The 16223-nt window shown below is 36.7% G+C and overlaps 1 protein-coding gene across 5 annotated transcripts in view; it reads left to right on the top strand.

The window, feature by feature from the left end:
• The window catches only part of SLC25A40 (solute carrier family 25 member 40), a 51973-nt gene that overhangs the window by 8350 nt on the left and 27400 nt on the right, over positions 1-16223 (top strand). For 2 of the 5 annotated variants that reach the window (XM_081800606.1, XM_081800601.1), the window contains exons 2-3: positions 13719-13842; positions 15575-15695. In XM_081800606.1, coding sequence (XP_081656732.1) covers positions 15599-15695 — 97 coding nt within the window. In that variant the 5' untranslated portion in view covers positions 13719-13842; positions 15575-15598. Of the gene's footprint in view, positions 1-8349; positions 8466-13718; positions 13843-15574; positions 15696-16223 lie in introns of all 5 variants that reach the window. The other 3 variants (XM_081800602.1, XM_081800603.1, XM_081800605.1) reach the window with 3 other exon arrangements.

The following is a 16223-nucleotide window of genomic DNA, read 5'->3' on the forward strand; positions in this document are numbered from 1 at the left end:
TCTAATAGTTTTTTGGTGGACTCCTTATAGTTTTCTGTGTATAGTATCATGTCATCTGCAAATAGTGACTGTTTAACTTCTTTACAAATTTGGATGCCTTTTACTTCTTGTTTGGTTCCTGCGGGCTAGGACTCCAGTACTATGTTAAATAAATGTGGCAAGAGTGAACATCCTTTTCTTGTTCCTGAACATGAGGAAAAGATCTCCATTTTTCACCTTTGAGTATAATGTTTGCTGTGGGTTTTTAAGTCTTCCTGTATGGCCTTTATTATGTTGAGGTATGTTACCTATAAGCCCACATTTTTGGGGCACCTGGGGGTGGCATGGTCGGTTAAGTGTCCAACTCTCGATTTTAGCTCAAGTCATGATCTCAGGGTTATGAGACCGAGCCCCGCATCAGGCTCTGTGCTGGGTGTGGAGCCTCCTTAAGATTGTCTCCCTCTCCCCCTCTCCCCGCTTAAAAAAAAAAAAAAACACTACTTTTTTGAGAGTTTTTATTATGAATGAATGTTGGATTTTGTCAAATGCTTGTTCTGTGTTTGTTGAAATGATCATGTGATTTTTATCATTTGTTTTGTTGATATGGTGTATCACAGTGATTGATTTGTAAATATTGAGCCATCCTTGCATCCCTGGAATAAATCCCACTTGATCATTGTGAATGATCTTTTTAACATATTTTTGAGTGTGGTTTGCTAATATTACGTTGAGAATCTTTGCATTTGTGTTCATGAGAGATATAGGCCTATAGTTTTCATTTTTTTGTAGTATCTGTGTCTGGTTTTGGTATCAGGGTAATGAGGGTCTCATAGAATGTATCTGGAAGCTTTCTTTCCTCTTCTGTTTTTTGGAATAGTTTGAGGACAAGTATTAACTATTCTTTAAATGTTTGGTAAAATTCACCTGTGAATACATCTGGTTCTGAACTTTTGTTTATTGGAAGTTGTTTGATTACTGTTTCCATTTCATTACTAGTAATTGGTCTGTTCAGATTTTCTATTTCTTCTTCATTCAGTTTTGGAAAATTTTATATTTCTAGGAGTTTATCCATTTTTTGTGGGTTATCTAAATTCCAAGCATATAATTTTTCATAGTATTCTCTTAGATTTTTTTTGTATTTCTATGGTGTCAGTTGTTACTGTTTTTTCTCATTTTCTGTCCTCTTTTTTTAGTAAGTTAGGCTAAAGGCTTATCAATTTTGTTTAAGAACCTGCTCTTCGTCTCATCAATTTTTTTTCTTTTTCTAGTCTCTATTTCATTTATTTGTTCTCAGATCTTACATATTTCCTTTTTGTACTCATCTTGGGCTTTGTTTTTATTCTCCTAGTTTCTTTAGGTGTAAGGTTAGATTGCTTTTTGATATTTTTCTTCTTGAGGTAGGCCTCTGTCATTTAAATTTATTTCTTAAAACTGCCTTTCCTATGTCCCAAAGAATTTGGGCCATTATATTTTTATTTGTCTAGATGTATTTTTTTTAATTTCCTCTGATTTCTTGGTGTCCATTGGCCATTTAGTAGCATGTTGTATAACCTTGATGTGTTTGTGTTTTCTTGTGTTTGTTTTTTTGTGTGTGTGATTGATTGATTTCTAGTTTCTTACTGTTGTAGTTGGAAAAGATGCATGATATTTCAGTCTTCTTAATTTATTAAAGCTTGTTTTGTGGCCTTCATGTGATCTATCCTGGAGAATATTCCATGTGCACTTCAAAAACAGAATGTACGTTCTTTTTGATGGAATGTTCTGTATATATTTTTTAGGTCCCTCTGGTCTAATGTTTTGTTCAAAACACTGTTTCCTTATTGATTTTCTGTTTGGATGATCTATCTATTGATATAAGGCGTATTAAAGCCTTTAATGTTTGCTTTATGCATTTAGGTGCTCCAGTGTTAGGTTTGTGGATATTTACAATTGTTAAATTGTAACAGTTGTTAAATTCTTATTTGAATTTGCCCCTTTATCATTATATAAATCCCTTATTTCTGTCTTATTACAGTCTTTGTTTTAAAATCTATTTTTTCTAAGTTTTTACACCAAAGGGGTTTGTTTTGTTTTGTTTTTGCTTCTCTGTATGGTATCTTTTTCCATCCTTCCACTTTCATTCTTTCTGTGTCTTTAGGTCTGAAATTAGTTTCTTGTAGTCAGCATATAGATGGGTCTTGGGTTTTTATCCATTCTGTCACCCTATCTCTTTTGATTGGAACATTTAGACTATTTGCGTTTAAAGTATTGATAGGTGGGATTGATGACTTTCTGGAGTGTTTTGCTTGGCTTTCTCTTTATTTTTTGTATAAGTATTATAGGTTTTTGGTTTGTGGTTACCATGAGATTTATGTATAAAATCTTAGATATATAGCAATCTATATTAAATTGATGGTCATTTAAGTTCAAACACATTCTAAAAGAACTTTTTTGCTCCCTTTTCCATGTTTAATGTATATTTTGTCATATTTTACATCTTATTATTCATAATTTTTTTGCTTTTAGGTATCACCTTTTCCACTTAAAGAAGTTCCTTTAACAGTTCTAATAAGGCTGGTTTAGTGGTAATGAACTCCTTAACTTTCATTCATCTGGGCAACTATCTCTCCCTCAATTCTGAATGGTAACCTTGCTGAGTTGAGTATTCTTGGTGGAAGGTTTTCTCCTTTCAGCTCTGAATATATCATGCCACTCTCTTCTGGCCTGCAAAATATCTGCTGAAAAATCAGCAAATAGCCTTATGGGGTTTCCCTTATCTGTACCTTTTTTTGTTTCTCCTTTGCTGGCTTTAAAATTTTCTGTGTTTAACCTATGTCATTTTAATACTTAGGTGTCTTATTGTGGACCTCCTTTGGTTCATCTTGTTTGGAACTCTCTATGCTTCCTGATCCTGGATGTCTGTTTCCTTTCCCCATTTAGGGAATTTTTCAGCTATTATTTCTTCAAATAAAGTTTCTGCTCCTTTCTCTCTCTCTCTTCTTTCTGGGAGCCCTGTAATGTGAACATTTGTTCACTCGATGTTGTCTAAGAGATCCCTTAACCTATCCTCATTTTTAAAATTTTTTTTTTTCTGTTTTTTCTGATGCTGAGTTTGGGTGCTTTCCATTATCCTGTGTTGCAGGTTGCATAACTGTTCTTCTGCATCTGCAAATCTGTTGATTCCCTGTGGTATATTTTTCATTTCAGTTACTGTATTTTTTAACTTTGATTAGATTTTTTCTTCTTTTTTTTATGTTTTTTATCTCTTTGTTGAAGTTCTCACTCAGTTCTTACTTTTCTCTTTAGTCTGGTTAGTATCTTTGTGATCACTGCTTTCCACTCTATATCTGGCATATTACTTATTACTGTTCCTTTTTTTTTTTTTTCTTATTCCTTCATTTGGAGCATCTTCTTTTTTTTTTTTTTTTTTTAAGATTTTATTTATTTATTTGACAGAGAGAGACACAGCGAGAGAGGGAACACAAGCAGGGGGAGGGGGAGAGGGAGAAGCAGGCTCCCCGCAGAGCAGGGAGCCCGATGTGGGACTCGATCCCGGGACTCCAGGATCATGACCTGAGCCAAAGGCAGTCGCTTAACCGACTGAGCCACCCAGGCGCCCCATTTGGAGCATCTTCTGTCTCCTCATTTGCTTGACTTTGCTGTGTCTATTTCTATGAATTGATGAAATTAGTACTTTTACACTTGAAGAAATGGTCTTGTGTATGGTCAAATCCTGTGTGGACTGTGTGTGCCTGGTGACTTTGGCTGGAGCTGTGTCTGGCATGTGCTGGGGGCCTGGAGTACTCCATGTTGGGCTGCCCTGGTGGGATGACCAGAGCTGAAGCAGGCATGGTAAAGGGCAGTTCCAGGGCTCTCCATGAAGAAGGCACTCTGGCAGGATAGCCAAAGCTGAAGTGGGCTTGAGCTGGGGTGGTCCCTGGGCTTTCCACTCAGAAAGTGCCCTGGGAGGACAGCTGAAGCTGAAGCCTGGGTGTCCAAGGGTGCTCATTGCAGAGTGTGTCCTGGCAAGGTGATTGGAGCCAAGGCCAGCATGGGCTGGGGTGTCCTGGGGCACTCCACGAAGGGGATAGCTTTCCAGGGTGATTGGAGCTGAAACACACATGAGCCAGGAGGTCCCAAAGTGCTCTGTGCTGGGGGTGAAATGTTGTAGGAGCTGAAATGGTGTAGGCCTGAGGTGTTCTGGGGTGCTTATATCTGTGTCACCTTGGCATGACAGCCAGAGCTGTAGTGAGCACCCACCAGGTGGGTATATATTGCACTGGGGCCACCTTGGTGGGACTGATAGGTCCAGTGTGGGCTGGGACCTGGGGCTCACTGAAACTGTAGGGCAGCTGTGGCACCCGGACCTTGCTCCTGTGCATGTTGTCAGTGTGGAGGGGAATATAAACCAGGGTGCTCACCAGCACCACTGACCCAGAGAGAATTCCAGTAGCTCCCTCGCTGTTTAGTAGAGGTCTGGGACTGGATCTTTTATATTTTAGTTGCTCTTTTAAACCTGCATGTTTTTCCTGTGTCCCGGGGCATCCAGAGCTATGGCAGGGCTCACTAAGGTGGCAGGCCAGCAATGGTGCCCAGAACTCTGCTCCAGGCTGCATTATCAGGGTGGAGGGTGAACATAAACTGTAGCACTCACCAGCCCCTCCAACCTGAAGAGAGGTCCAGCAGCTCCCCCACTGGTGGAATTCTAAGGCTGGATCTTTTAAACCAAGACTTTTTTTTTCTATGCCCCAAGGCAGACAAATCTGCTCTAGGTTCCTCAGTACTATCCCTTCCCTTTTAGAAGGTGGAGACGGACAGTAAAGTCTCCCCCAAACTGAAAAGGTACTTTGAGACCGAAAAACAAAGCAGGCGATTTTGCACAGTTTACACAGAGTTTTATTCAGGGTATTTTTCAGTTTTATTCAGAGACCAGAGCTGAAGCAGGCATGGTAAAGGGCGGTTCCCTCCCCAGGGGAGGTTTAGCTGATCCATGACAGGGGAGGTTTAGCTAGAGGATGATCCACGGCAACTGCATAGTTTTTCTCTGTAAAGTCTGGACCTTAATCAGCAGATTTTATAGAATAAGTGGACATGCAGAAGGGCATTGTAGTGAGGTTAAAGGGTTCACATGTACCTCAGAGGGTTTGTGTGCACCTAATTGACAGTAGCCTTTAATTAGATCTTGTGGCACCACCTGTGTATAAGGAATGGGAAAGACTTATCCTTAACAGATTCATGGGAGGCCAAAACAAGCCTTCCCCTATCGTGACCTTGGCAGGCATTTCTAAGGTATGTAGATTAGTCTCCCAGGGGCCTGAACACATAGCCCAAGAAGGATCATTGAGTGAAAAGAACAAGATGGAGGTCCAAAGATGGAATCAGTATTGTCAGCACTCCTACACTTCCACTACAGTTCCCTGCATTTGGGGGTTCCCTTCATTATCTTCTCTCCATCTCTCTTGCTGTCCTCTATGTGGTCTCTTTAGCCTTTCTTTATATATTCTGTCTTTTTTTGTGTGCAGAAGCTTTAAGTTCTTTAAGAGGAACTGCTCTATAAATAGGTGTAGGTTTAGTGTGTCCAAGGGAGTTCAGGGTCTTTGTCACCATCTTGGACCAGAACTCCACCTCTTCTAGTACATTTTACGGATGTGTGTTTTTTTTATTTTGGGGGGGTTTTTTTGGTGGTTTCTGAGGTGATTACAATTAGTATTTTAATTTATAACAATCTGGTTTGGATTAATACCAGTTTAATCTTAGTAGTATACAAATATTTGCTTTCATATAGCTCCATTCCTTACCATCCTTCTTTGTGCCTTTGTAGTCATACAGATTACATCTTTATATAGTGTATGCTTATCAGCAGAAATTCACTTTATTGTTTTATCCATTTTCATTTATATTTATCCTTGTTACCTTTGCCAGTGCTCTCGTTTCTTTATGAACTCCAGTTACTCCATGCTCGTGGATTGAAGGAATTAATACTTTTATGTTAATATTCTATGTTAATATGTTAAAATGTTTGTACTATCCAAAGCAGTCTACAGATTCAGTGCAATCTCTACCTAAATACCAATAGCATTTTTCACAGAACTGAAACAAATAGTAAAATTTTCGTAGAACCACAAAAGACCCTGAATAGCCAAAGCAATCTTGAGAAAGAACAAAGCTGAAGGTGTCATAATCCTAGATTTTAAAGTATACTATAAGTTTTAGTAACCGAAACAGTATGGTGAAACAGGAGTGAAACAGGAAAGATCACATGGATCAGTGGAACAGCCCAGAAATAAACTCACACTTAACATGGTCAATTAATCTGTAACAAAAGAGGTAAGAATATACCATGGGAGGTGACAATCTCTTCAAAAAATGGTGTTGGGAAAGCTAGATGGGTACATGCGAAAGAATAAAGCTGGACCACTTCTTATACCGCTTACAAAGATAAACTCAAAATGGATTAAAGACCTAAATGTAAGACCTGGAACCATAAAACTTAACAACAACAACAACATAGTAAACTTTTGGATGTCGGTCTTAGCAATATTTCTTTCTGGATCATTCTCAAGGGAAAAAGCAAAAATAAACAGGACTATATGAAACTAAAATCTTCCTGCAGAGCAAAGGAAACCATCAACAAAACAAAAAGGCAAGCTAGTGAATGGGGACGATATTTGCAAATGATTTTTCCAATAAGAGGTTAATATCCAAAACTTATAAAGAACTCATACAGTATCAAAAACATAGACAATCCAATGTAAAGATGAACAAAAGATCCAAAAAGACATTTTTCCAAAGATTTACAGATGGCACACACATGAAAACATGTTTATTGTCACTAATTATCAGGGAAATGCAATTCAAAACTACAATGAGTTAACACTTTACACCAGTCAGAATGGCCAGTATCAGAAAGACAAAAAATAAATGTTGGTTAGATTGTGAAGAAAAGGAAACCCTCATGTACCATTGGTAGGAATGTAAATTGGTGCAGCCACTATGGAAAACATTATGGAGGTTCTTCAAAATTTAAAAATAGAAATACCATGATCCAGTAATTCCACTGTGGTGTATTTACTCAAAGAAAACAAAAACACTAATTTGAAAAGATATATGCACCCCTATGTTTATTGTAGTGTTATTTTCAATAGCCAAGATATGGAACCAACCTAAATGTCTATCAATAGATGAATAGATAAGGGAGATGTAGTATATATTTACATTGGAATATTACTCAGCCATTAAAAAAAATCTTGTCATTTTTGACAACATGATTTGATCTATAGGGTATTGTGCTAAATGAAATAAATCAAATAGAGTCAAATATTATATGATTTCACATATTTGTGGGATCAAAAAAGCAAAACAAATGAAGACATTGTAAAGAAAACCCAAAAACTCATATGTATAGACAACAAATTGGTGGTTGCCAGACATGAGGGCAGTGGGGGACTGGGCGAAATAGGTGAACAGGGTTAAGAGGTACAAACTTTTAGTTCTAAAATAAGGCAGGATGAAAAGTGCAGCATAGAGAATATAGTCAATAACATTTTAATAACTTCGTAGTGACAGATTATAACTATATCATGACATTTTGTAACATATATAATTGTCCAGTTACCATGTTGGACACTTGATATATTCTGTCAACTATACTTCAATTTAAAATGTTTAAAAGATAAGTAAAATTTAAAATGTGATGCATGTGTATATACATTGCAATATTATTCAGCCATGAGAAAAAAGGAAATCCTGCTATTTGGGAAAAGGTGGTTGGACCTTAAGTTTATACTATATGAAATAAGCAAGACAGAGAAAGACAAATACTGCATGGTATCACTTACATGGGGAATCAAAAAAAAAAAAAAAAGATGAATTGTGTGTAAAAAAAAATAAGTATCAGAGCAAACATTATCCTAATGTGGAATCCTAGAATTTTTTTTAAAATTCAGGAATGAAATAAGAATACTCATTTTTACCACTTTTTAATATTATGTTGAAGATCCTTGCCTTTACAATAAGAAAACTAAATTGTAATATGCTGAGTGTGAAGGGCAGAAATTAAACTTACTATTTGCAGACAATGTAAACTTTTATGGGAAAAAACTAGAGTCTATAAATCAATTACAATCAGTGGTTTTTCTTTAGTAAGGTTGGCTGGATATAAGGTTAATGTACAAAATTATTTCCATATCTTAACAGCAGAGAGAATATATAATTAGAAGGGAAATACTGTTTATATTAGTATTAGCAACTACTGGATAGCTAGAGTTGATCTGTCACAGCAATGGCACAAAGATATCTGTACGACAAATTTTAAAACTTCTCACAACGTTAAGGAAGACTCGAATAAATGTAAGAAGAGACTGTATTCATAGATATTATCTTTATCTATAGATTCAATGCAATTCCAACTAAAATCCTAAAGAGATTTTTCAAGGAACTTAGAAGATTTTTAAACTTACGTGAAGGACCTGAGGGCCAAGAGCAACCATGGCACTTCTGAAGAACAGGTAGGGTGGACCTACCCTACGAAATATAAGGGCTTGTTATGACTCCATAGTAGTACAGTCTGATACACTTTAAGGATAGAGAAGTCAATCAGTGGAATAGAATAGAGAGCCTAGAAACAGTTCCACAAAGGAATAGAATTTAGGTATAACGAAGTAGTTATCAGTTTAGAGGATAAAAGAGGGATTATTTAATAATTGGAGCTTGGGGGTGCCTGGGTGGATCAGTCATTAAGTGTCTGCCTTTGCCTTGGGGTCATGGTCCCAGGGTCCTAGGATCAGGCTCCACATTGGGCTCCCTGCTCAGCAGGGGAGTCAGCTTCTCCCTCTGCCCCTCCCCCAGCAGACAACCCCCCCCCCCAACTAAATAAATAAAATCTTTCTAAAAAATTGGAGCTTGGAGAAAGTATTTGTTTTCACATGGGAAAAAATGAACTTGGTTCCCTATTTCACATGCTATTTTAAAAATTCTGCATAAATTAAGGATTTAAGATTTGTCAGGAGCACAACTTTAAAATACATAGGGAGAGAATGTAGGCAGGTATCTTCTGGACTCTTGGGTAAAGAAAGATTGCTTAAAGAAGAATCCGAAAGGTGTTGTCTATAAAGGGAAAGACAGATAAACTTCACTACGTTAACAAGAATTTTGACCCTTCTCTCACACCACACACAAAAATCAATTCCGAGTGGATTAATGGCTTCACTGTAAGACCTAAAATTATAGAACTCCTAGGTGAAAAAATAAGAACTTCATAACATTAATGTTGGCAATGATTTCATGTATATAACACCAAAAGCACTGACATTACTGTCAAACTTTTGCAAAACTGCAAAAGGCAGTTTTGACTACATCAAACTAAAAAGCTTCTATACAGCTACAGACAAAATCAAGAGTGAAAAGATAGTCTCTGGAATGGGAGAAAATATTTACAAACCATACATCTGATATGAGATTAGTATCCAAAATACATAACGAACTCCTACAACTCAGTAAGAAACAAATAACTAGAATAAAAAATGGATAAAGGACATTAATAGACATTTTTCCAAAGAAAACATACAAATGACCAACAGGAATATGAAGACACTGAGCATCACTAATTACCAGGCAAATGAAATCAAAGTCACAGGATGTCACTTCATACTTTTTATGATGGCGATTATTAAAGACAAAAGCAGAAAATAAGTGCTGATGGAGACGTGGAAAGTCAGAACCCTGTGCATTGTTGGTAAAATGGCATAGCTGCTATGGAAAATGGTTTTGGTTCTTCAAAAAATTTAAAATAGAGCAACCATATGATTTAACAATCCCACTTCTGGATATTTATCTAAAATTATTGAAATCAGAATCTCAAGATACTTGAAATCCCATGTTCATTGAATTATACACAGTTCAAGAGGTGGAAACAGTCTAAATTTTTTGCCCATCAATAGGTGAAGTGATAATGAAAATGTTGTATATACATATAATAGAGTATTATTTAGCCTTTAAAAAATTTTTTTAAAAATATTTTATTCATATGAGGGCGCTGGGTGGCTCAGTCGTTAAGTGTCTGCCTTCAAGGTCATGATCCCAGCGTCGTGGGATCGAGCCCCACATCGGGTTCCCTGCTCAGCGGGGAGCCTGCTTCTCCCTCTCCAGCTCCCCCTGCTTGTGTTCCCTCTCTCGCTGTCTCTCTCTGTCAAATAAATAAATAAAATCTTAAAGAAAAAATATTTTATTCATTTGAGAGAGAGCACGTGCACACAAGCCAGGGGGAGGAGCAAAGAGGAAGGGAGAAGCAGACTCCCTGTGGAGCAGGAAGCCAGATGCAGGGCTCTATCATAGGACCCTGAGATCATGACCGGAGCCAAAGGCAGATGCTTAACCGACTAAACCACCTGAGCACCCCTAGCCTTTTTTAAAAAGTTTTTATTTATTTTAGAGAGAGAGAGAGGGATGCATGAGCAGGGGGAGGGGCAGAGGGAGAGAGAATCTCAAGTAGACTCCACACTGAGCATGGAGCCCAATGCGAGGCTTGATTCCATGACCCTGGGATCATGACCTGAGCTGAAACCAAGAGTCAGATGTGTAACCCACTGAGCCACCCAGGTGCCCCTATTTAGCCTTTTAAATGAAGGAAATCCTGTCATATAATACATATTTAAACTTTTAGAGTATTATGCTGGGTAAAATGAGTCAGTCACAGAAACAGAAATACTGCACATTTCCACTTATATAAGTATCTAAAGTAGTAAAATTCTTGAGAAGGTAGAATGGTGGTTGCCAGGTGAAGAGATGCTCAGCATCATTTACTGAGCAGGGGAAGGTAAATCAAGACTATGAGATTGCATTTAACATAAATTTGAAAAAAACTAAAAATTCTGATACGAAGTGTGTGTGATTTACTATCTTCTGACTTGGATATTCCCCTAATCCTTTGTTTTTCAATTTTTATTTAAATTCTAGTTAGTTAACATAGTGTGATAACTGGTTTCAGGAGTAGAATTTAGTGATTCATCACTTATATATAACACCCAGTTCTCAACACAAGTGCCCTCCTTAATACCCATCATCCATTTAGCCCATTGCCAGCCCATTTCCCCTCCATCAACCCTCAGTTTGTTCTCTATAGTTAAGAGTCTCTTATGGTTTACTTCCCTCTCTTTTTTTTTCCTTTTCTTATGTTCATCTGTTTTGTTTCTTAAATTCCACATGAGTGACATCACATGGTATTTGTCTTTCTCTGATTTATTTTGCTTAGCATAATACACTCTAGTTTCATCCACATCATTGCAAATGGCAAGATTTCATTTTTTTGATGACTAATATTCTATTGTGTGTGGGTGTGTGTACATATATGTGTGTGCATATATATGTGTGTGTGTGTATATGTGTGTGTGTATATATATATATCCCTCACATCTCCTTTATCCATTCATCAGTCAATGGACATTTGGGCTTTCCATTATTTGGCTATTGTTGATAATGCTGCTATAAATATGAGGGTGCATGTGCCCCTTCAAATCAGTATTTTTGTATCCTTCGGGTAAATACCTATTAGTGCAATTGCTAGATCATAGGGTAGTTCTATTTTCAACTTTTTGAGGAACCTCCATACTGTTTTCCAGAGTGGCTGCACCAGCTTGCATTCCCACCAACAGTGTAGGAGGGTTCCCCTTTCTCCACATACGTGCTAATACCTGTTGTTCCCTGTGTTACTAGTTTTAGCCATTCTGACAGGTGTGAGGTGGTATCTTATTGTGGTTTTGATTTGTATTTCCCTGATGATGAGTGAAGTTACAGATCTTTTCACGTGTCTGTTGGCCATCAGGATGTCTACTCTGGGAAAGTATCTATTCATGTCTTCTGCCCATATCTTAACTGGATTATTTGGGTTTTGGGGGGTGTTGAGTTTGATAAGTTCTTTATAGATTTTGGATACTAACCCTTTTTCACCTATGTCATTTGCAAATATCTTCTTCCATTCCACAGGCTGCCTTTTAGTTTTGTTGACTGTTTCCTTCACTGTTCAGGTTTTTATCTTGAAGTCCCAAGAGTTCATTTTTGCTTTTGTATCAGTTTTTCTGGCTTTAGTTCAGGTTTGAGCATATCCAGGTGACAACTTTGCTCGAATGGATGTCAAAATAAAGCATTGTAGGCCTTTTTACTTTTTACTTCTGGAGAAGGAGTGTACCCATATTCTAGCATATGTATATTATTTTCCCACTTAACCATGTTCATATAAATGAATGTTAGAAGTATTTTCTTAGACCTAAAGATTCTACTAAGTTTCACAAACTAAAAATCCTGTTGTTCAGATTTTTCCATATACAGAAAAATAATAGAACAGTAAAAATATTTATGGTATACTTACCACCTAGATTTAGCAGATTGTTAACATTAGAATATTTATTTTTTCTGAAGTATTGTGAACTACAACTATTCTGAAATTTAGCCCTTAATATTTACAGTATGAATCTCTTTAAAAAGACACTTCCATTATAACTGGTATTAAACTGATTTTGTTATAATACCATTATCTCACCAAAAAATAATAATTTTTAATATTATCTAATATCCAGTCCATGTTCAGATTTATGTACTCTCAAACTGACTTTTAAAATTTTATTTATTTGAACCGGGATGTATTTGGTCGGTAACTCTCAGAAGATTCCCTTCTTCTAGAACATTTCTCCCTTCCTGCTACCTTTTTCCCACCTTAATGGTAGTTGTTGAAGAACCAAGACAGTAGTCTTATATCGTATGACAGCTTATCCTGTTTTGTGGTATCCTTTACCCTGTTACTTTAGTCTCTTAATTTTCTATAAATTGGAACTTAGATCTAATGGATTGTTTAGATTAAAATTAAAGTTTTTTTTTTCCAAAAAAAAATACTTCATAGATAATGCTGGTTACTTAATTTTGTGTCTCAAAATCTAATTGACTCATGATACTAAGATTGATCAAAGTGTTCAGCTTCTAGAATTTTTTGTTTTGTTTTGTTTTTTTAAGTAGGCTCCATGCCCAGTGTGGAGCCCAACACCGGGCTTAAACTCATGACCCTGAGATCAAGACCTGAGCTGAGATAAAGGAGTCAGACACTTAACTGAGCCACCTAGGCACCTTGAGAATTGTTTGTTTTTTAAGCAGAATAAATTTACTGGGACAGAGTGGAGTTTTATAAATGAAGTTTAATAAATGAAGTTTATTATACTTTTTTTTTTTTTAAGATTCTATTTATTTGAGAGAGAGAGAGCAAGCACGAGCAGGGGGAGGGGCAGGAGAGGGAGAAGCAGACTCTCCTCTGGGGAAGGAGCCCGACGGATTTGATCCCAAGACCCTGGGATCACGAGCCAAAGGCAGACGCTTAACTGAGCCACCCAGCTGCCCTGAAGTTTATTATACTAAATGAAGTTTTATAAATGAAGTTTAATAAATGTAATGTGAGCATTTGTGGAATGCTCTTCATATTCCTAAAGCACTTAATAGGAGGTATTTCAGTAAATATTTGTTGACTTGTCTTTTAAGGTTTTTAAATTTTTTATTTTATTTTTAAAGATTTTATTTATTTATTTGACAGAGAGAGAGACAGCAAGAGAGGAAATCCAAGCAAGGGGAGTGGGAGAGGGAGAAAGCAGGCTTCCCGCTGAGCAGGGAGCCCAATGCAGGGCTCAATCCGAGGACCCTGGGATCATAACCTGAGCCGAAGTCAGACGCCCAATGACTGAGCCACCCAGGCGCCCAAGGTTTTTTTACATGCTCCTTTCCTTTAGGTTCTCCATATCTTGTGTGAAAAGATAAGACAATTACTTTCATTTTTCACTACAGATTTTCAGCTACTGATGTTACAATCAATCAAATACTGGAGCATAGAGTTGAGGAAAAGACTTAAACCAGGTGAGTAATAATAAAAGTCTAAAGAAACAATAAAACTACCATTCATTTTTATAAAGTTCCTTATTGGGATAATTGGTAAAATTGGAATATAAACTATAGAGTACTGAGTTTCCTCAATTTGATAATGTTACTGTGAAATACAAGAATATTCTGAGGTAATTATAATAACAGCGTGTGTTATATGCAAACTACTTTCAAACTGTTCATAAAAAAATAAGTGGTATGTAATGAGAGAGAGTTTGGTGAAATTCTAGATTAATAGGAATTCATTTATTTACAATGGAAGTGTAAATTGGTCCATCCTTTCTGGAAAGCATTTTGGCAATTTGTCTCAAGTTTTTAGTTGAGCCTCACAATCTTACTTTTTCTTCTATAGTAATTCTAGGAAGACTACAAAAAGTTGTGTATATGGAAATACTTATATAAGAGTATATGAATAAATGAATAAGGAAGATTTGACAGTAACATAAATATCTAACAATATGAGACTGATTAAATATAATCAAAACTGTATTAAAAATGATAATGTACATCTATATTTATTGATACAGTGTCTGTAATATATTTTTAAGTGTCCACTCTGGCTACTAAACAATAGGAATATTTATTTTTTTAAAGATTTTGTTTGAGAGCGAGAGCCCTTGCTTGCGAAAGTAGGGGGAGGGGCAGAGGGAGAGGGAAAAGCAGAAAATCTCAAGCAGACTCTGCACTGAGCATGGAGCCGGACATGGTGCTTGGTCTCATGACCCCTGGGCTCATGACTTGAGCTGAAACCAAGAGTCAGATGCTTAACTGACTGAGCCACCGAGGCATCAGAACCTATTTATGATTTTTAAACAAGATTTTTTTTTTTTAAAGATTTTATTTATTTGACAGAGACACAGCGAGAGAGGGAACACAAGCAGGGAGAGTAGGAGAGGGAGAAGCAGGCTTCCCGCTGAGCAGGGAGCCCGATGTGGGGCTCGATCCCAGGACCCTGGGAGCATGACCTGAGCCGAAGGCAGACGCTTAACGACTGAGCCACCCAGGCACCCCTTTAAACAAGATTTTTTAAAAAGATGCATGTACACAGATCTATGAATATTTGTACATACTTGATCAGTTATGTAATCTGCATGTACATGTGTGTCTGTATATATTATATACATATGGACACACACATATATTTGTGTGTACATAGACGTTTGAAAAGATGACACCCTTATATTGCTAGTGGTTATAGTAACTGGCTTTTTACAAAGGAGTATATATTTTCTCATCAAATTTTTCTAAGATAATGCTTCTTTTGAAGATTATATGTTTTTATTTTATACCTTTGTATCAGCTTTTGGTATGCAGTACAAATAGTGATATATTTGCTAACTGTCCATTAGAGTATCTGAGTAGTTCTCCTGAGGCTAAATGCACAAATTCTGAGACTTACTGGTCAGGTGCCTTCATTCTCTTACATGGCCAGAGTCTGTTTTCTTTTTGCTCTCTTACCTGTCTTACAAATATGTTGCTGCTCACACAGCTGAAGTGCATTGTTGTTTTTGGAAAATCAGAGTACATATTTTATTAATGATAGTTGTGTATTGCCTTTGTATAGAACTTAAGTATTTATTTTTGATACTGGTCAACAACGTGCTTCGATACTAATACTGGTTGTTGTTTTTATAGTTTATTTAATTTATAGCAATCAAACTTAAGGGCATTTTCATTAAACTTTTATTTTACATCTTTTCCTTAACAGATTTTTCTTCAGTCAGTTAAAAATATGGATCCTGAATCAGAGGGGCCACAGATTATCAAAGTGACACCTCTTCAGCAAATGCTCGCTTCTTGCACTGGAGCTATACTGACTTCACTAATGGGTAAAATAATGTTACTATTGTAGCTGTGTAACTGAATGATTGCCATTTGAGGTTACCATCTGTGAAATAAATCTAAAATTATCATTCATGCTGCGTCATGTTCTCTCTCCATGAGCATGATAACATGAAAAGAACCTTGGACAGAGATTCAAGAGACTTGAATTTTATCCCTTGCTTTGCCATTCTCAGGCTGAGTGCACTTTGGGATAGTCCCTACTTCTCTCTGAATTTCATTTTTCATCTATAGAAGTAGGGGCTGAGACCAAGAGTTCTTTGAGGTTCCTATCAATATTGACCTTTTATGACTCTATTAGCCTTTTTAAAAATAGAAAACAAGAAGATAGAATAAAATATTAGTATAATGAATAAGACAGAATTTGGGCAGCTTATAATAGAAACAAATACAAATTATGTTTTCTTTTGCTTGCATTAACAGTGAATTTCTTAAATTCCTCTGGGCCGCATTTTTGTTTTTTATAGTCCATTTTCTTTTAGAGAAAGACAAATGACTTAGGTGATAGTTTTTTG

The sequence above is a fragment of the Leptonychotes weddellii genome, chromosome 12 (genome assembly GCF_054177405.1).
Source record: "Leptonychotes weddellii isolate Sample4059 chromosome 12, ASM5417740v2, whole genome shotgun sequence".
In the NCBI taxonomy this organism is placed as follows: domain Eukaryota; kingdom Metazoa; phylum Chordata; class Mammalia; order Carnivora; family Phocidae; genus Leptonychotes; species Leptonychotes weddellii.